Below are 17,668 nucleotides of genomic sequence, written 5' to 3' on the forward strand. Positions count from 1 at the left end.
CTACAAAACAGATCCGCAGTTGACTAATCTTTCCTGAACAAGTAACAGCAAGACATTTCTGAATAAAATATAGAAGAACTGATGCCTATGTAAAGATTAAAATAGTTTGTATTTTTTATATAAAGAAAGTGAGAGATGATTATAATTGAAAGGGCACTATGTTTTATACCAAGGTTAAACAGCATGAGTGAAAACTGTAAAGTCTATAGTTTGTTTGTTTTAAAAAATTGAAGCAGATTAATGTGTGTTTCTCCGTGGTGTATGTGTTTTAAACAAATGAAAGAGAGAGTTGTATTTGAAAGGTCTCACGTATTCACCTATTTAGGGTGGAACTGAGAATTCAAGCTGGTAAATTTACCAATATAAACATTTCACTAGAGTAGATCAGTGTTTAAATGACATGATGCACATTTGGTTGTGTGATTCAAACAGATAAAATGGGAAACAAACATTATGAAAAATGTTTTATTTATAAAACATAGTACCATCTTTAGCTTTGCATAGATGTCTATTTAAGGTGAAGCAGAGTATTCAAGTAAGAGGCTGGCAAATAACATCAATACGACTCGTAAACTGGTCCAGGTGGAGCTAAATGAATACAAAAATGGTGAATAAAGATTTGCCTACTAAAATTACATCTTTGAAGGGAAAACTGGTGATAATAATACCAGCCTCTTCTAGTCTAAATGTTTAAGGTGGATTTAGACAGTAAAGCCTTGTAAAATACAAGAAAAGGCAGTGGCTCTTTCATTATTGCATTTCACTTAAGTAGGTAGATGTTTGAGTGACGTGATGTACAATTGGTTTTTGTGTTTTAAATGAATAAAGTGAAATAAGAGTTGCTTCAAAAAAAGAGTTTTAAAATCTAGTGCTATCTTCATCTCTTAAGGTGTTCAAATAAGAGGCGTATAAGACTATTATATGGAATCGAATATCTGATTGACATTTGAGTGCTTTCTTCTTGCGGACTTTGGAGGAATGGCACTTTAGTGCATCTCCTTCCTCTTTGGGATCCAGCATGTACATGGAGCTGAAAGAGAATATTCTGTGCATTTTTTCCTTCAAGACACAGGGGTATTCTTACTTGTAATAATTCAAGAATGTAAATGTATGCCAGAACAATGCTTTCACTCTTGGTAAATTGGAATGTATTGGTTCTTTCTGAATGATCTGACAATGACTTACAATTACTTTCATGAGGGTCCATTGTTCTAGACTGATACTACTTCTCAATAATTTGCCTGGAATGGTGGCTACACTGATTGGACATTGTATGCAGATGAGGGTTGAGAGTAAGTAGTGTTATTGTCATGTTAAACTAGTAAGACTATAAATTATATTTTAGTATAACGTATGTAACTGACACAAACTAGTGAAGTAATAAAGCCATTGTTGGCAGTCATTGTCTGTGGCATTTGCTTTGAACTTTTGAGCTTTTCAAATTAACTTAACAGATGGCCAAATATGTTTTATTTTTCTGAGCAGTCAGAACATAACAGCAATATTTCAGCAGTTCCAAAGTATGTTTCAAAAATGTTTCTGACAATTTTCCACCTTCTGGCCATACAGATTGTAACATCTGATTCTTTTTAAAACATTTTGTACATCATTTGCACAAAATAGTCTACTGCACAGGATTGTTTTGGTGCTACATGGACCCATTTCTCCAGTAGGTTCTCCATTATTTTAGACTTGTCTTATGGAAATATAGCCTAAGATTATGAGTATTTAATTGGTATTATTGGAATAATTGATGCAATATATTTTTTTCCTCATATTGACATTCTCTTGGGTGTCTTTTTGTGAGCACAGAGGAATTTTGGAGGATTATTATTATTATTCTTGTGGTTATGTGGTACTTCCCCATTTGATCTGAAAACAAATATTCATTCATTCATAGTAACCGCTTATCCAGTTCAGGGTCACGGTGGGTCTGGAGCCTACCCGGAATCATTGGGCGCAAGGCAGGAACATACCCTGGAGGGGGCAATAAATATTCAGATATTTATAATGCTAAAATATGTATAAGTAAAGGGCTATGAATGATACTAAATAAAAGTAATCAGTGTACATTTCATACTTTCTACTATTAAGCATAATATTTAGAATCCTGGCAGTGTATCTGCATCATTTTAACAATGTAGTGTACTGCATTATAGTCAATTTATGAACTTGTAATTTGCCATGTGGATATGTTCCACAAGAGGAATGCTTTTTTTAAAGTTTGGCTTAATTATAAAATTCAATCTAATTAACCCACCACAGCCTGAAATATTAGCACAATTTGAAGTAGTTTAATGAATGTGGCATTTTGACTAAAAAAATATATTTTCCTCTGACTAGAAAGGAAAAAAACTACAAATAATTCCTACAACTCTTTAAAGGCAAGATACGTTTTATTTTTTTCCTTGTAAAACAAATATTCCAAAAATCAGAATAGCTTAATTAAAACAAGTTGTTTTAGATAAATTATGATATAGATTGAAAGGCTACATAGTAGGACAAATATAGGAGCATTGAAAACAGACAAAATATGCTGAGAAATCTCTGGATGGTGTGCACTGGACTACAGTCTGTTTGACCACTCAACTGGCTGAACAGGCAGTTCATTTAAAAGGCATCTAGAAGCATCAAAATACTTAAAAATACACACACGTAGCATCACAAAGTCAATAATAAGGTTGCCACTACCTCTCCTCTGACATCATTCTTTCTGAGAAAGTTACACATCAATCTTCAAGAGCCCCAATAAGCTCACAACTTTTCTGTCATACTGTCGAAAACACACAACACACAAGTAAGAATATACCATCCCATGACAAAGAGATTGATCACTGTCAAAACAAAATGCAATAATAGGCTACGGTTAAGCTGAAGAAATGTTCAAATCAAACCAGCTGCAAAAAAAAAAGCATCGTAATGTTAACACCATCCAAGCTGTTAGAGGCGATAAATGTTTTCCACTTGTTTCCAGCACCTTACCTTTCACTACAATGAATTTGGGATTTAGGTCTCATTAGTTTCAACCCATTTTACAAATCCTGTACAAATATATTGGCTTGTAATCATATGCTGAAAAACATTTCAAGGGGAACAATCAGAATTCCCTCTAAATATATATTTCTTACTAAACCCTGAACCAACAATCATTGATAATGCGGAAAAATATGGTTAAAGCCTTTAAACTTTACATATTCCTGTAGCACTGGGACTGATCAAATGAAACCGCACTGGACATAAAATGGCTTAGAGCCATACATAGCCACAGAACAGCTCAATGACAATAGATTTTAAGCACATTCACTGAATCATAAAACTGAGTCACAAACCTCTTCACTGTCCTTAAAGCACAGCTATGCTTGAATCCAAAGCATTTAACAGACAGATAAGAAGCCTGGTTACACAAGGGGTGAACTATAACACCTTTCTGTCTCAAACAACATATATTTTTACCATGTGTTATTACAGTTTGCTTTAGGAGACAAATGGAAAGAGCAGAGCTGTTTCACAATTCTGTATTCCCAAGAGGACAGAAAATCACCATTCTAATATTCATATGAAGGGAGAATTTCTCTCTTCATATTGTGATATTGGATCTTTAAAAAAACATAAATATAAATGTCAACTTTGCACAATATTTAATCTTGATGGGGTTTAATAATTGCTCCCCTTTTTTGTAACTAGTTGCAGAAATCTTATAAAGGTGAGCTTGGCAAAAAGACCAACAGTGTTAGAGTTGAGGCAATGACCACTATTATTATAGGTAACTGTATGTACGATGTGGAGAAAGTAACAGGGGAATTTAAGTATACCATTTTAGAAGTGTGGATGATACTTCACAGAAAGTTTTTTTTCCTGAAATATTGTATTTACATGATGAAAGAAATAAACAAACATCCAAAATACCTGGAGCACTGGAAAATAAATTCCACTGTTCCACATTAAGAAAAGACAAAAACAGGTAAAACATTTTCCCACAATCAGGGAGAAGATGCTCAGTCTTCACCTGATGGAGCATCCTCCTCAGATACATCGTCCTTTTCTTCTTTCTCTTTCTCGCTCTCCTTTCCCTCTTTCTCCTCGCCCTCGTTGTTGTCCTCCCCTTCCGCAGGGCTCTCCTCTTCTTTCTTGGATGGGGGTGAATCTTTCTTCCCTCTGTCTTGCTTCTCTTCTTTCTCTTCCTCTTTGGGACTCTCAACGTCTTCATCTTCTTTAGGCACAATCTTTTTGGACACCACTCTCTTCACTTTTGTTTGTCGTTTCCCTCGCTTCTTCCTTGGCCCTCTGCTCACTGACAACAGACCATTATATTGCATATTATGAAACCATATTAAAAATATTTTTAAAGCATTTCAGCTAGGTCTGGCCCCGAATATTCAGCTATTCTGATATTTGTTTGTAGGGTAGGCATTGTGTATTTTAACTTTGAGATTCAGATATTTGTTTTGTTTAGGTGGCCATCTATAAAAGCAACACTCCACTCCACCCATATTCGGGCTCTACAGCAGGGAAGAAAAAAAGAACAATAAAAAACTGTTCTGCTTCCACAGCACTCCAACCATATTCAATCCAGTCAACATAAAAGTCCTGTATGAAACCTAAAATCACTTAACAGCCAACTTAGCTACAGTTGATTTTGTCAGCTTTAACTAGTGTATCCTCTGTGTCCTTAGTAGAAACATCTATTCATGAGTTAATGTGTGAGTTAGTAATCTGAACCACAGTGCAGCCTTGGGATTGTAAGGGCATCAGACATCGGTTTTCTGGACAAAAGAGTGCCCCCACACTCTTGGAATATTTTAATATTCGCTGAGCAGGCCAGTGCTCCAAAGCCTAAAGATTTTTACTCAGGACAGCCTTAAATTCAGCCAATAATGTGGATGAGTAGTGAGAAAAAAAAAAGAGGCAACAAAATATACAACGCAGGCAAAAGAATATGTCTCCTTTGGCAGTACCTGAAGTCTTTACTTTAGGTTTTATAGACTTCTTGTCCTTGCTTCTCCTTCTAACTTTTGAATTCCTCCTCCTTGGTCGCCCATAATCACTATCATCATCATCGTCTTCCACCATGAAGTCTTCATCACTGCCTGAATCCTCTATGGGGTGGAATGCACGCAGTGGTCATCATTTAATCACCAGAGCTTTAAGTCCTTATTTTACTGCATTTAACATTTAATAGGTTACATGTTTCTGATTATACCAATAAGTAGAACAGTGTCTGTACCTCCTGTATAAACATCACTGTCATCTTCATCTTCATCATCTTCCCCCTCTTCCTCTTCACTGCCTCCATCCCCAAGAAGAATCTCCCTCTGTTTTGAGACTGCTTTACTGGCAGCCTGTCGCACCTGCCGCCCCTTCTTCTTCACAACCTTATCATCATCACTGTCAACTGAAGGTCAGTACAAACAATGTAACTTCACACCTTTAAATGATGAATACAGGAACATGGAAACTATCTTTAATGTCATATTGTAAATATAACACAACTGCAGCAATATTATAAATATAAATTATTGTTATTGATAGTTTGTTCATAGACAACATTTTCCTGTAAACAAAACCTGCTTGCATGATCAAAATAGACCATTCTGTACATCTATTAGAGCAGTTCAGCGATAATACCTTCAGCTCGTTTCCTTTTAGCAGTTGCCTGCCTTCCCTTGGTACTCTTTTTAGTCTCATAGTCACTGTCACCATCATCGTCTTCTTCCTCCACACCATAATCATTGTCATCATCACTCAAATCCTCTGTAACATAGGGTCAGAAAAAGAAAAATCCAAAGTTTCTGATAAAGGAGAAGTGGCATTTTCATTGAATATATGGGGAAAAACAGCAGCAAAATCTTAACTTACTTTTGCGGTCTGTGCATCGAGACTCATCACTGCATAAAAGATAAAACGGGTTAATTGTAATTGTTAAATTTTGAAATAATACCTGCCTAAATATTTCAATACCGATACTGAAACAACACCATCACAAAAACCTAAAACATCAGGAAAAGTAATGTTCTTTCTCTAGAAGCTGAGGGCGGTTGGCAAAATTGCTGGTATCTGCTTGTTAAGTGTGATGTCACACGTGATTTTTTCCACTTCTGAGTCCAATTGTGCCTTCGGCCCCTTGACACACGTTCATAAGACTTGTTTACTGTTTGAATAAAACTGAATGCCTCGATCAATTATGGGATCTTAGTTCAGGAGTTAAAAAAAAGTAATAAATTCAACATAAAAAGAAGCAAACGTATCTTTTGCAGCACTTTTTGCACATTCACAGGTCATTCTGATCTGTGTGAGCTGCTGGTACACCTTACGGACCATGTCACACATATATTTAAAAATAAATAAGTAAATAATATATATATATAAATATATACACACACACGTACACACACACACACCTACCTCTGTTTCACTGCCTTGGGTCTGTCAGATTCCCCTTCATATTCCTCATCTACAATCATCAAACACAAATAAGTCAGACAAGTTGAAATAAAATACAACTGCATTTCACATGTAGTAAGATATGGCTTTCCTTAAAGGTTTACAGCAGTATGACAAAGTCTCAACAAACTACAGTACATGCAACTTACCGGCATCATCTGACTCTTGAAACTGGGCATAGTCAACAACCCTCTTATTCCTGTAGGAACATAGTACAATTAGATAAGACATAGCAAAACTCAAAGCAATGCAAAATAATCAATTCATTAATCTACTGATTTACTAAATGACTGATAATATTAACAGACCACAGCTGCTTAAAAATACAAATAAAATGCTTAAATATATTATAGAAAACAATGAAACCTCAGTTTTGTAACATGAATTTGACAGAACATTTTACATATTTTCTTTACAGAACATTCAAGCTGTACAAACTGGGTGCAGTGTCTGGACATGTCCAAAAACTTTAAAAACACAGTGTATACTTAACTACAAACAGCATTTTAGTGCTTCCCACTCTGAAATCATAAAGTGTGTTTCAGCTTGAACTGCTTTTTAAACGTGAAACTCCTCATGGTGCTGGCTTGGAAACTCATTCCTATATGCTCACTCACTTCTGAGTCCCAACCCTACTACACAGCAAATTAATTAATTCATTTGCTGTACTGACTTCATCATGTCTGGGCTGATGGTGGTCGAGGGCACGGCATAAAGACATTTTGGTTGAGGGCCATCACAGGGCACCACACGCACACACAATCACTAACCTACCAACGTGCATTTTTGGACTATTAGAGGAAACCAGAGAACCTACAGGAAACCCACGAAGACACGGGGAGAACACACCATACAGTATATACTTTGAAGGCTGTTTGGTGGAGGTGTCCTCTGACACAAATTAATTTTAAAATATCCAATAACTACTGTTTTTAACATGCTGCTTTACAACAATTCATAATTTAATATTTTATAGTTAACAAATAATAATTATTTCATTTGACTGTTATTTTAAATAAATAAGCAGTCATTCATCCAGATGTATCCAAACTTTTGCATATGACTGAGACATGACAAGATTCTTCTCCCTTTCTGTTTCCCATTGGACTGCGGGACAATAATGCCAGCACTAAACCCAAAAATCGACTGGTTCTTAGTTTAAATTGTTATGTTGTTGCAGTATACACAACTTTGACATTTTTAACTATACTACATACTTAAAAACAAGTTAGTAGTATTATTTAGTTTCTGTTACGCTAACCCTAGCACCAAATACCATCCCTTTGTGGAGCAGCTTGTAAAAGGGATTGGCACAAACTTATATGTCTAAAATTATAGGCTGTGTCCCATTTGCGCACTTAACTCTAACTAGTTTTTGAGTATGTCGTATAGAGTATAGTTAGATTTCTCAAATTTTAATATACCAATTAATCCACAAAGCATACTAAGAACCTTGGTATAAATTATAATTATAAAATGTTAAATTTGACATTACAATTCACAGGAAGTAAATACACCATTCACTGTACCTATAGTAAGAGTACAGATTTATTTGAACATGTGTATCTTAAACTTTTTTCTTCTTTGTCTTTTGAAGCGACGTTTCTGGAGTCTTTTGAAGACCAGTGGCGTTATAAAAGGAAGAAAGGGCGCGTGTATAAACTAGGGCCCGTATAAAGTCATACATAAATGAACGAGTGAATGAATTTAATGAATGAATGCAGGCCAATAGAAAACACTGGCGCCAATATCGACCCGACGCGGGGGCGGGATCACCATTTGTTCTTCCCTCCAGTCAGACATACATTAGCGTCTATGCTACGAAGATACAAAGTCCACACATTCTAAACAAAAATTATGAGATATTGGGGGCGAACCATGCTCGGAAATTGAGTTTTCCTGGTGTTTGTGGTAAACAGTTTAAGAATATGACCAGAGTGGCTCTGAACATTACGGTTCGGTTGTCTGCTGTTAACACTTAGATAACTACCTACGAATCTAGCGGCCGATTACAGCAGACTGGGTCTGATTATTAAGTTATAAAGGCAGTTTGGCACAGAAACAACTTTGTAGACAGGTACATAAACTCTACTAGTGTTATATATGAAGTGTTAAAATGCACTAATACTCTGGCCATAAGAGTAGGCGGAGAGCTGGTAACTCCTCTCCATGTGAAAAATATATGCCAAACACGTGAACGCTGAACTCGGTCTCTACACCATTAAACTTGTCCAGCTGTAAACATGTCTACAACCCACCATAGATAACTAATATAAAGCTCCAAAACACAGTTTTTATCGTCCTGTCCGGAAGCTAATTAGCTCCTCGTCGGGCTACCATGTTACACTGAAACCCGTTTTCGTGCATACGACAGCCTCTGCCTAAGGCAAATATTTCATGAAAAAAAAAAAAAGTTTTTAAAAAATTCAACAAAAAGACCCAACAATTTATTTTAATTACTCAACTGCAACAAAATGTCAAGAGCAGAGTCAACAACCCTGTGTCCTAATAAGTGTAAGCAGCTACTAATATGAATCAAACCCGTTTAGCTTCTTGTTAAATTTTACGTTCCACCTTAAATGGTACAGCATATAGTCCGATAGTCTTAAGGTGGAATTCGAAAGCTAACTTCAGCCTCGTAGCAGCAGCCCGCTAGCGTAAGGACATTTTCAAACATTTACTGGCGTGATGGCTCCTGTTTATATTTCGAGCAGTAAGGTTAGTGTTAGCGCAAATCCATGGACTATATCCACCCACCTCGAAGGTCTTGCCATTGCGCCGATGCGAATCCGTAACTTCGAAAGTTTTTATCCGCTTGTCCCAGTACGGTTTTCTGGATATTGGCGACGGCTCGTGGCTGTATGTCCCACTCCTGCTCTCCGCAGCTCGGCCAGGGGTCGCTGTGCCGCTCGGTAAATGATGAACTATATCAACGGTTGCCGTCGCAGGAGGCTAAGCTAATATTAAGTATCTTAGCCCACGGTAGCTAGCTAAGATATACAGCGAAATCTCCAAATTATGCGCTTCTCCCTGCTATAATTGCATTTAAATTGGAAAACAAGCAGGTTGTGACTGAAATAGAGACGCTGGTCCCTATCGACGGACGGAGAGTTATCTGAGTGAACTGCCGTCAGCGAGCTAACAGCATAGCGGCGGCGGCCTGTGGCGCTCAGGATCTGAGGGTTTAAAGTGGGATGGGACCGAGAGACTGAAGACAGCAAGATGCCCACAAATCAGGAGTGGAACTATAAAACACTCACATACCAAGAAATATTCTGAAACTACGCAGGCCGAGAGAACTGTCCATGACTGGTACTCGGTAAACCCGAACCCCGTTGTCACCACAAACCTTTCTTAAAATGTCGCATAATTTCGGAAATCAAACTGCCCTTTACATTGAGACCAAAAGAAAAAGTCCCAAATATTTAAAAACACTTCACACTTCCATCAAAAAGATAAACATTTCCCCTTTCTCTTTTCCTGCAAAGTTACAGTTTGAGATACAAAATATTTTTAATTTGTTAAAAAAAAGAAACATTAAGGAAAGTGACTGACACAATTATTTAGCCTAAAACTAAATAGAGTCAGTCAGAGGCCTGTATCAACACTGTGTCTGTAATGGCTCCTTATTCACTATTCCCTGTATTACTCACTATACAGTGCACTATAGTGAGCTGAATCTCTGAATTTCAGAGGATCATGAACGATTTCGGATACTACATCATGCAGGGTTTTATCAAACAGTGCAGTGTATTATATGTATCCACTTTCCACTTGTGTCAGCTAATATACATGGGTTTTTCACTACCTTTTGCGGTGCATTGTGGGATTGTTTGGGTGTATTAAATATCGTCCACTATGTTTATAGTTTATAATTACTGTATGGCTGAATCACAAAATAGTGAACTATATAGTGAATAGGACACAGCGTAGGACACTGTGCAACGTCCTAAGGTGCTACAGGTAATGCCACTACAGCTCCAGGTTTCTGGGGTTGTGGATTTGATTCTGATGTTTCTGCTGGGTTCTCTGGTTTCCTCCCACAGTCCAACCTTGTGTATATGTTTGTGTGTGTAAAATGTAATTAAGCCTTCCCAACTGGATTATGGAAAGTAATTTCTCCCTAAATGAAAAATAAGTCCACAAAGAAATGACCAAATCATGTTTTACACATTTATTTTGTATGCTTAAACAGGTCTGGGCCCCGGGGCAGTGAAAAGCTTTGTATGAAAAACATAAGATTTTGTTTTCCTTCTAATAAGGGTATATGGTTTAAGAAAGGAGAGGAAAAAACATCAAAGCAGTAAGTGTTTTAACATGCAAGTATTGAGAATTTAACTCCAGTTGCAGCATGAGCAGCTTGTGTCAAACACCAGGCCGGATGCACACTGCTGGAAATAAGTTTTTCCTGCATTGCACTCATAGAACTTGTTACTGTTGCTGGCATCTGGGTACAACCCATTGGCTTTGCCCACACAGAAGGAACTGTTCATGCCACTGGTGCCGCTGGAGCTTCCTCCACTAGAGCTGCCTCCACTAGAGCTTCCTCCACTAGAGCTGCCTCCACTTGCACTGGGGGTTGTGCTGGTCAGACCCGCAATTGGGGGCAGTGGGGTTGCAGGAGGTGTACAGGCTTGAAAGGGAAGGCGATGTCATGTTAAATGGGCAAATATTCATTACTCATTACTTTAACACATTGGAAATATGCCAGATTTCACACAAAAAGGAACCATTTTTAATTGCATCCACCTATCACTGATTATAAATATAAGATCGTACTTACCCTGCTGGTCCAGATTGAGGGCTTTGTGAAGCACATTAATCAAGGGATATTTGCCCTGGTTACAGAAAGTGCCCAAATAGTCATCCATGTCAATGGTCCACACCATAGCTCCACCAAAGTTATTCTTCATCAGCCACTGTGCCTGTAGAGACATATTAACATGTTACATTTTCCTTAACTTTTTACTGTTTATCTGTTGCTTACGAATCTACATGGTAAAATTAACTCAAAACAAATCTTCCCTCCCTCTAACCCTTCTTCACTCTTGATAGGACACATCCAGGTATCTAGTTTTATGTTGGTTTCCACAAAACACAACCAAATTTGTGTATTGGGTTTTCATTTAAATATACTGCTTGAAACCTTAATTTAGGTGAGAAGGACCTCATGGAACTGGCTTATAACTCACTCTCACTCTCAAATTCACTTTGCAAACTCACACACAATTAACAGAAAGCTTTACGAGGTACAAAATTGTAATCTTATACCCTTACTAAACAGGATGGTATGTTTACCTTGATCCCAAAGCTTTTTATGTTGTCATAGCCAACCCACTGATTCCCCTTGTAGGCATATGGCACATCTTGTTGGGTGTTCCACACCTCTGTTGCTCCATTTTGCAGGAAGGTACAGATCTTGTGTGTGCAAGCATAAAAATATTAGACATATGTTACATTAGAGGGCTCTGGAGTGGCAGTCTAAGTGTTAGCTCTATTATTGGGAGATTGCTGATTCTATATTGATGTTACAAAGAAAACAATTTATTTAACAATTTAGTTTCATAATATAGATTAAAATAATTATATCTCAGTTCACCAGTAGATTTAAGTACCTCAAAATAAGCAAGTTCTCCTGCTTCTTGAGTGTATTTCCCTGCTGTCCCAGCTCCAGAGATAGGTGCACCAATTCCATGGTTTGCAGGGTTTTTTAGGGTGAAGGTGTTTCCATAGGTAGGGAATCCAACCAATAATTTCTCTGCAGGAGCCCCATTGTTTCTCCAGTAGTTCATGGCATAGTCCTGAAAAACACCCATAAATTGTAATCAAAGCTTTTAAACCTTACACTATTATACAGGAATAACATAAACATTTTAATGTGTTTTTTATCTCTCTGGAAACTCACCACATTGAAATAGATATAGCCCCCACTGTCAAAAGAATCCCTGTACAGGGGGCTGCACTCCCCAGTGAATGGGTCCCAAGAGCCATGCATGTCATAGGTCATTACATTAATCATATCCAATGATCTGATTGAGAAGAGAATCATAAAATATATTAATGGTTTCACCTACCAACAGCCAAAGTGTAAATTCCCTGTGTTTCCATAATCCAGATTGACCACATAGGATTTTTAATAGTGAAACACCATTAGTATTGTAATTTGGTCTAATAGGTCAAATGTCTTGTAAAGAGTTTCTTAGTAAATAGAACTAAGTTGGTCTCACTGTCCAAGCTGAGGAATCTGATAGGCAGTCTCAATTGTGCCTTGGCCTGAAGAGACAGCAGCAGACATCAAGAGTCGAGCTTTGTTGGTCTGCTTAGCTTCTGCCTCAAATGCGGCCCTCATCTCCTGTTTATCATAACAAAAAAGGAAATTAACATTTAGAGGTTAATCCCATTGCACATCTGGTTCCAAGCAACACCACTCAGTCATTTGGTTCTAGTCACTACTGCTGCAAATATTTTAACTCATTACCATTGAACTATAAGCCTGAAGCTTAATAACAGACTAATATATTTATATTTGTAAGAGGTAGTGTATTTAAATGTTGAAAATTATGATTATGAATGTTGAGACACACAATATATATATATATATATATATATATATATATATATATATATATATATATATATATATATATATATATATATATCACCCACCTCCAGCAGAACGGAGAACAGCTGCTGATCTTGAGGTGGGCTTCCTCGGTTGGCTGGGTATTCCCAGTCAATGTCCAACCCATCAAACTCATACTTTCTCAAAAATGCAATGACAGAATTGATGAAGGTCTGGCGGTTGGCAGAGGAGGCCACCATGGCAGAGAAGCTAGCAGAAGTAAAGGAGGGAGACTCCGTTTTAAAATTATTTTAAAATATGTTTCAATATCTTACATTCTTTATACTAAATGTACATTTGAAAGGTACATTATATGTATGTTCTTACCCTGAGGAGCCAAAGTTCCACCCACCAACTGACAACAAAGTTTTCAGATTGCCATTCCTGCAAAGAGACAGGTTTTTAAAAATAATAGAGAGAGAAAGGTATAATTCCAGAATATTCCTAAGCGTCAAAGTTTTTTTGGACAGTAAATACTGGTTTGGTTTGTAAACATTGGTTTGGAGTTTGGTTTGTAAACTTCAAAACTATTCATATAACTAAATGGATATTGGTAAATTTCAGAGTACCATTTCACATCAGAAAACTCTGGGTAATAATAACATGCAATGAACAAACACACACAAGTGAACTAGGGGCTGTGAGTACACACTCAGAGTGGGGGGTCAGCGCCTGGGGAGCAGTTCAGTTGGGTCAGTGCGTTGTTCAAGGGCACTTCAGCCGTGAAGTCTTGGGGATTGAAATGGCAACCTTCTGGTACCAAGCCCGGTCCTCTAACCATTAGGTCATGGCTGCCCACAATGGCACTGTAGATGCTTTTACTGAAACATGTGATATACTGGTGGATATTACATATATTAAATTAAGATACTTTAACTAATTTTATTTCATTCTACAAAAATGTGATTTAAAGGACACACCCTCAGCTGTTATTTGATAATGAATTTATTTGGCCTGTACTCAGCATCTGTAGCATCTTTTTACTTTAACAGTGTGGTGTAGTAGACATGTGCCACATCATCAGATCACAAGTTCAACACACTTACTTGTTCTTTAGAGCATTGAACTGGCTGTAGAGCTCAACATCATTCCATTCATAAGTAGCGATCTGGTAGCTGTTGGTCATGGTGGCGAAAGCATAGAGGAGATGGGTACATAGGCAAGGATCGATGTCGTTGGGCATGTAGATGGTGGGAGGAGGGCGGTACTGTGCCCAGTTGGTGAAGTAGCATGATAAAATGTAGGCAGAGCCTGTTCAGAAAGGTGTATTTGAGTCAGTTACCACAGTGTTAGTACTTTAGTTTGTGAGTAAAAAAAGCCTATATCCTTGTAAAGATTGTTAATTGTCACACAAACACACTTACCAAGCTGCAGATGCAGCAGCAGGGCCAAAGCTGGATGCAGAGTGAAGAGAAACAAATCATTAATACCATACTAATACCTTACATTTAGTACTAAAACTGTATTATTTTAAAACTTCAAGAAAAACATGCGCCTCCTTTAATCAAAACTATCATTTGTGTCAAAGCTACTTACCTGAACCCAGCACTACCTTGCCCATTATTGCCTTGTACAGAGTGAATGGTGCAGGTCTTGCCTTTTTATATGTCCATAATTTGACCCTTAACTTCCCCTATCAAGGTCTTGGCAGACGGGATGTATTTACAGTAGATTGTGATTCTGTACTTAAGATTACTATAATTATTAATGCTGGTAGTTATTTTGGAATATTATATAATTTTGCTTTTAGTTTTTCAAAATAATCTGCAGTGATTTTATTCCTGGCAGCTTTACAGATTTTTCAGTCATATTTTATCTCAACAAAGCTGTGTTTGTGAAGTGTACAATTTGGGAAGAGCCTACCCAGAATCACTGGGCGCAAGGCAGGAACACACTAGAGGGGTCACCAGTCCTTCAAAGGGTGACACACACTCACACTTAGGGACACGTTCGAGTCGCCAATCCACATACCAACATGTGTTTTGGGACCGTGGGAGGAAGCATTCTATTTTAGCCCTGCATCAATAAATATTATTGGAAACATATTACCTGATTTTACATCTAAATCTACCTTTGCTAAATCACAATAATATATCTGGATTTGCTTGAAATAGCAATATAATTCAAATATATAATCTGCCAGAAAAAAGCCAAAGATAAAGAGCTGAGTGGAATATTTTATCTATTATCAGACCCTACAGACTTAGGGTATATTAATAACATTATATTATCTCAAGTAAACAGAGTTACAGAATCAGTTAGGTGTTGTGATCCATTATTAACACATTCACTTCAGCAGAATGGCAAACCAATTTTTAGTGAGGGAACTGAGTGTTGTTGTTTTTTTAATTAATAATGGATTTATAGTTAGATCCATGCTGACTTCAGTTTCTGTAATCTCACCTAATTTAATTTACAGCTGAGTTGCTTGTTTAGTTATTTTAAGAACATAATTTCTGTCACTCTGGAATATAATGATGACACGTCTCATCCTCCTTGAAGAGGTATTTTATACCTCACCTCATAAGAGAACCATTAAATTTCATTAGAGGTTTATTGGGATATTTGAGTTGTTTTTAAAGGGGTTAAAAACAATGTCATTGAGATGAAGGTGACCTCGGATTTGAACAGCTCTGTAAGTTCTATGTTAGCAGTCTCAGTTAATGCAAACAAATGATTGCAGCGATAAGTTGTGATTTGTTAGACCAAGTTGTAATACTTTATTCCTCTTGTTTCCTTGGCAGCACAACTGCTTAAAACATCTTGTAGGACATAAAAATGGAAAAATGAAACATGGTTGAGAATACGATAGAGAGCAGATATAATTAGCACAACACAGTTCTGTTGGTCACAGCATTTAGTGATACTTTTATTTTTCTATTCATTTCATTTTGTGACATTAATCTGTTTATTAATTTTGTACATGTTGAACTACACTCATCTTCATTTAAATTTGACACACGACAGTTACGTTTGACTTAACTACACCTAGTTGACACCTAGAGGTGTCTAATTGCTTCATAGAAATTTGTTGCTTATTAAAATCTTAATAGGGCAAACCATTTGAAGAAATGTGCTGTACCAAGAAAAGTTTGTATAAACCTTTTATATTTTTGTATTTTTGACATTGCACATTTTTATCACCACCACTGTAAAGTTATCAGTGTCAGTTGCACCATCCATCCATCCATCCATCCATTATCTGTAACCGCTTATCCAATTTAGGGTCGCGGGGGGTCCAGAGCCTACCTGGAATCATTGGGCGCAAGGCGGGAATACACCCTGGAGGGGACGCCAGTCCTTCACAGGGCAACACAGACACACACACATTCACTCACACCTATGGACACTTTCGAGTCGCCAATCCACCTGCAACGTGTGTTTTTGGACTGTGGGAGGAAACCGGAGCACCCGGAGGAAACCCACACGGACACGGGGAGAACACACCAACTCCTCACAGACAGTCACCCGGAGCGGGAAACGAACCCACAACCTCCAGGCCCCTGGAGCTGTGTGACTGCAACACTACCTGCTGCGCCACCGTGCCGCCTCAGTTGCACCAATTTACAATAAATAATTCTGACTGACTTAATTCTTATGTCCAGGGTATTTTAATAGAGAAACATGTACTAAAAGTTACTAATCTCATACACTATTCTCACATGTCAAAGGAATAAAAATATTGCTAACAATACAGTTATAATATTAAAGGGAGAAAATGATGTGAAAAGCTTTTCAGGTGAAAAAGTAAGAGTCATGGCACATATGGCTTCAAAGATATTTTCTGAACTGGCTAACTCATTCTTTAAAAAGACTGAAAAATAATTCCATTCATTCATTCATTATCTGTAACCGCTTATCCAGTTCAGGGTCGCGGTGGGTGCAGAGCCTACCTGGAATCATTGGGCGCAAGGCAGGAATACACCTTGGAGGGGGCAAAATAATTCCATTGAGTGCTTAACTTACACACCAAACCCCAAGTGGGTGACTGCTACTAAAAAAGTCAAAAATGATGGATTACTAAACCATCCTCCAATCCACCGTCCTCACAAAAGTAACTAAACAAAACACATTACACATTCAGCAGAACACCACCAGAGCAAAAAAAACAAACATAAAAATCTATTTCTTGTGGTTGTTCAGCTTATGTTTGAACAACCAGAACGCATGTGGCAAGCCTACACCCTAGAGCCACTTGTTCACATGACAACAAATCTTCCTTCAGACATTTTCATTAAAGCCCCTGAGAATACATTTAAATATAATGAATTTGTTTGTATAACAATAAATTTGGATGATATGTGAAATGTTCATTCATTGTCTGTACCCACTTATCAAGTTCAGGGTCACAGTGGGTCCAGAACCTACCCATAATCCCTTAACATTCACTCACTTAGAGACACTAGTCACCAATCTACCTACCAGTCTGTGTTTTTGGACTGTGGATGGAAACCAGAACACCTGGAGAGAACACACCAAACTCCTCACACCCGGAGCAGAACTTGAACCCACAACCTACAGGTCCCTGGAACTGTATGACTGCAACGCTACCTACTGTGCCTCCGTGATGCCCTGTGAAATGTTTATTCATTCATTCATTCATTG

At 37.6% G+C, this 17,668-nt stretch overlaps 2 protein-coding genes across 2 annotated transcripts; both read right to left on the bottom strand.

The window, feature by feature from the left end:
* Positions 1–2,389: 2,389 nt before the first annotated feature.
* nucks1b (nuclear casein kinase and cyclin-dependent kinase substrate 1b) lies at positions 2,390–9,844 on the bottom strand. Its single transcript, XM_066673372.1, has 8 exons — positions 9,199–9,844; positions 6,591–6,640; positions 6,403–6,451; positions 5,857–5,885; positions 5,626–5,751; positions 5,225–5,392; positions 4,956–5,096; positions 2,390–4,291 (listed from the first exon to the last, which is right to left on the bottom strand). Exons 1-8 carry the CDS (start codon positions 9,213–9,215, stop codon positions 3,996–3,998), a joined length of 876 nt encoding a protein of 291 aa, XP_066529469.1. The 5' UTR covers positions 9,216–9,844; the 3' UTR covers positions 2,390–3,995.
* Positions 9,845–10,697: 853 nt separating this feature from the next.
* On the bottom strand, positions 10,698–14,624 carry LOC136696276 (acidic mammalian chitinase-like). Its single transcript, XM_066670519.1, has 11 exons — positions 14,600–14,624; positions 14,428–14,457; positions 14,110–14,314; positions 13,391–13,447; positions 13,108–13,273; positions 12,669–12,793; positions 12,347–12,470; positions 12,057–12,242; positions 11,740–11,859; positions 11,225–11,366; positions 10,698–11,074 (listed from the first exon to the last, which is right to left on the bottom strand). The coding sequence occupies exons 1-11, from the start codon at positions 14,622–14,624 to the stop codon at positions 10,776–10,778; spliced, it is 1,479 nt and encodes a 492-aa protein (XP_066526616.1). The 3' UTR covers positions 10,698–10,775.
* Between the last annotated feature and the right edge of the window lie 3,044 nt (positions 14,625–17,668).

This window comes from Hoplias malabaricus, chromosome 5 (assembly GCF_029633855.1).
Source record: "Hoplias malabaricus isolate fHopMal1 chromosome 5, fHopMal1.hap1, whole genome shotgun sequence".
NCBI classification, from domain to species: Eukaryota; Metazoa; Chordata; class Actinopteri; order Characiformes; family Erythrinidae; genus Hoplias; species Hoplias malabaricus.

Bases quoted from the DNA above. Each gene is read 5' to 3' on its own strand.
- nucks1b (XM_066673372.1), bottom strand. The intron at 5,393-5,625 runs GTATTATCGCTG...ACTGACCTTCAG, and splicing joins TAAAAGGAAACGAGCTGAAG to TTGACAGTGATGATGATAAG. The intron at 5,097-5,224 runs GTACAGACACTG...TCCACCCCATAG, and splicing joins CAGTGATGTTTATACAGGAG to AGGATTCAGGCAGTGATGAA.
- LOC136696276 (XM_066670519.1), bottom strand. From the start codon at position 14,624: ATGGGCAAGGTAGTGCTGGGTTCAG. The intron at 14,458-14,599 runs GTAAGTAGCTTT...CTCTGCATCCAG, and splicing joins CAAGGTAGTGCTGGGTTCAG to CTTTGGCCCTGCTGCTGCAT. The intron at 13,274-13,390 runs GTAAGAACATAC...TACTTCTGCTAG, and splicing joins TGGAACTTTGGCTCCTCAGG to CTTCTCTGCCATGGTGGCCT.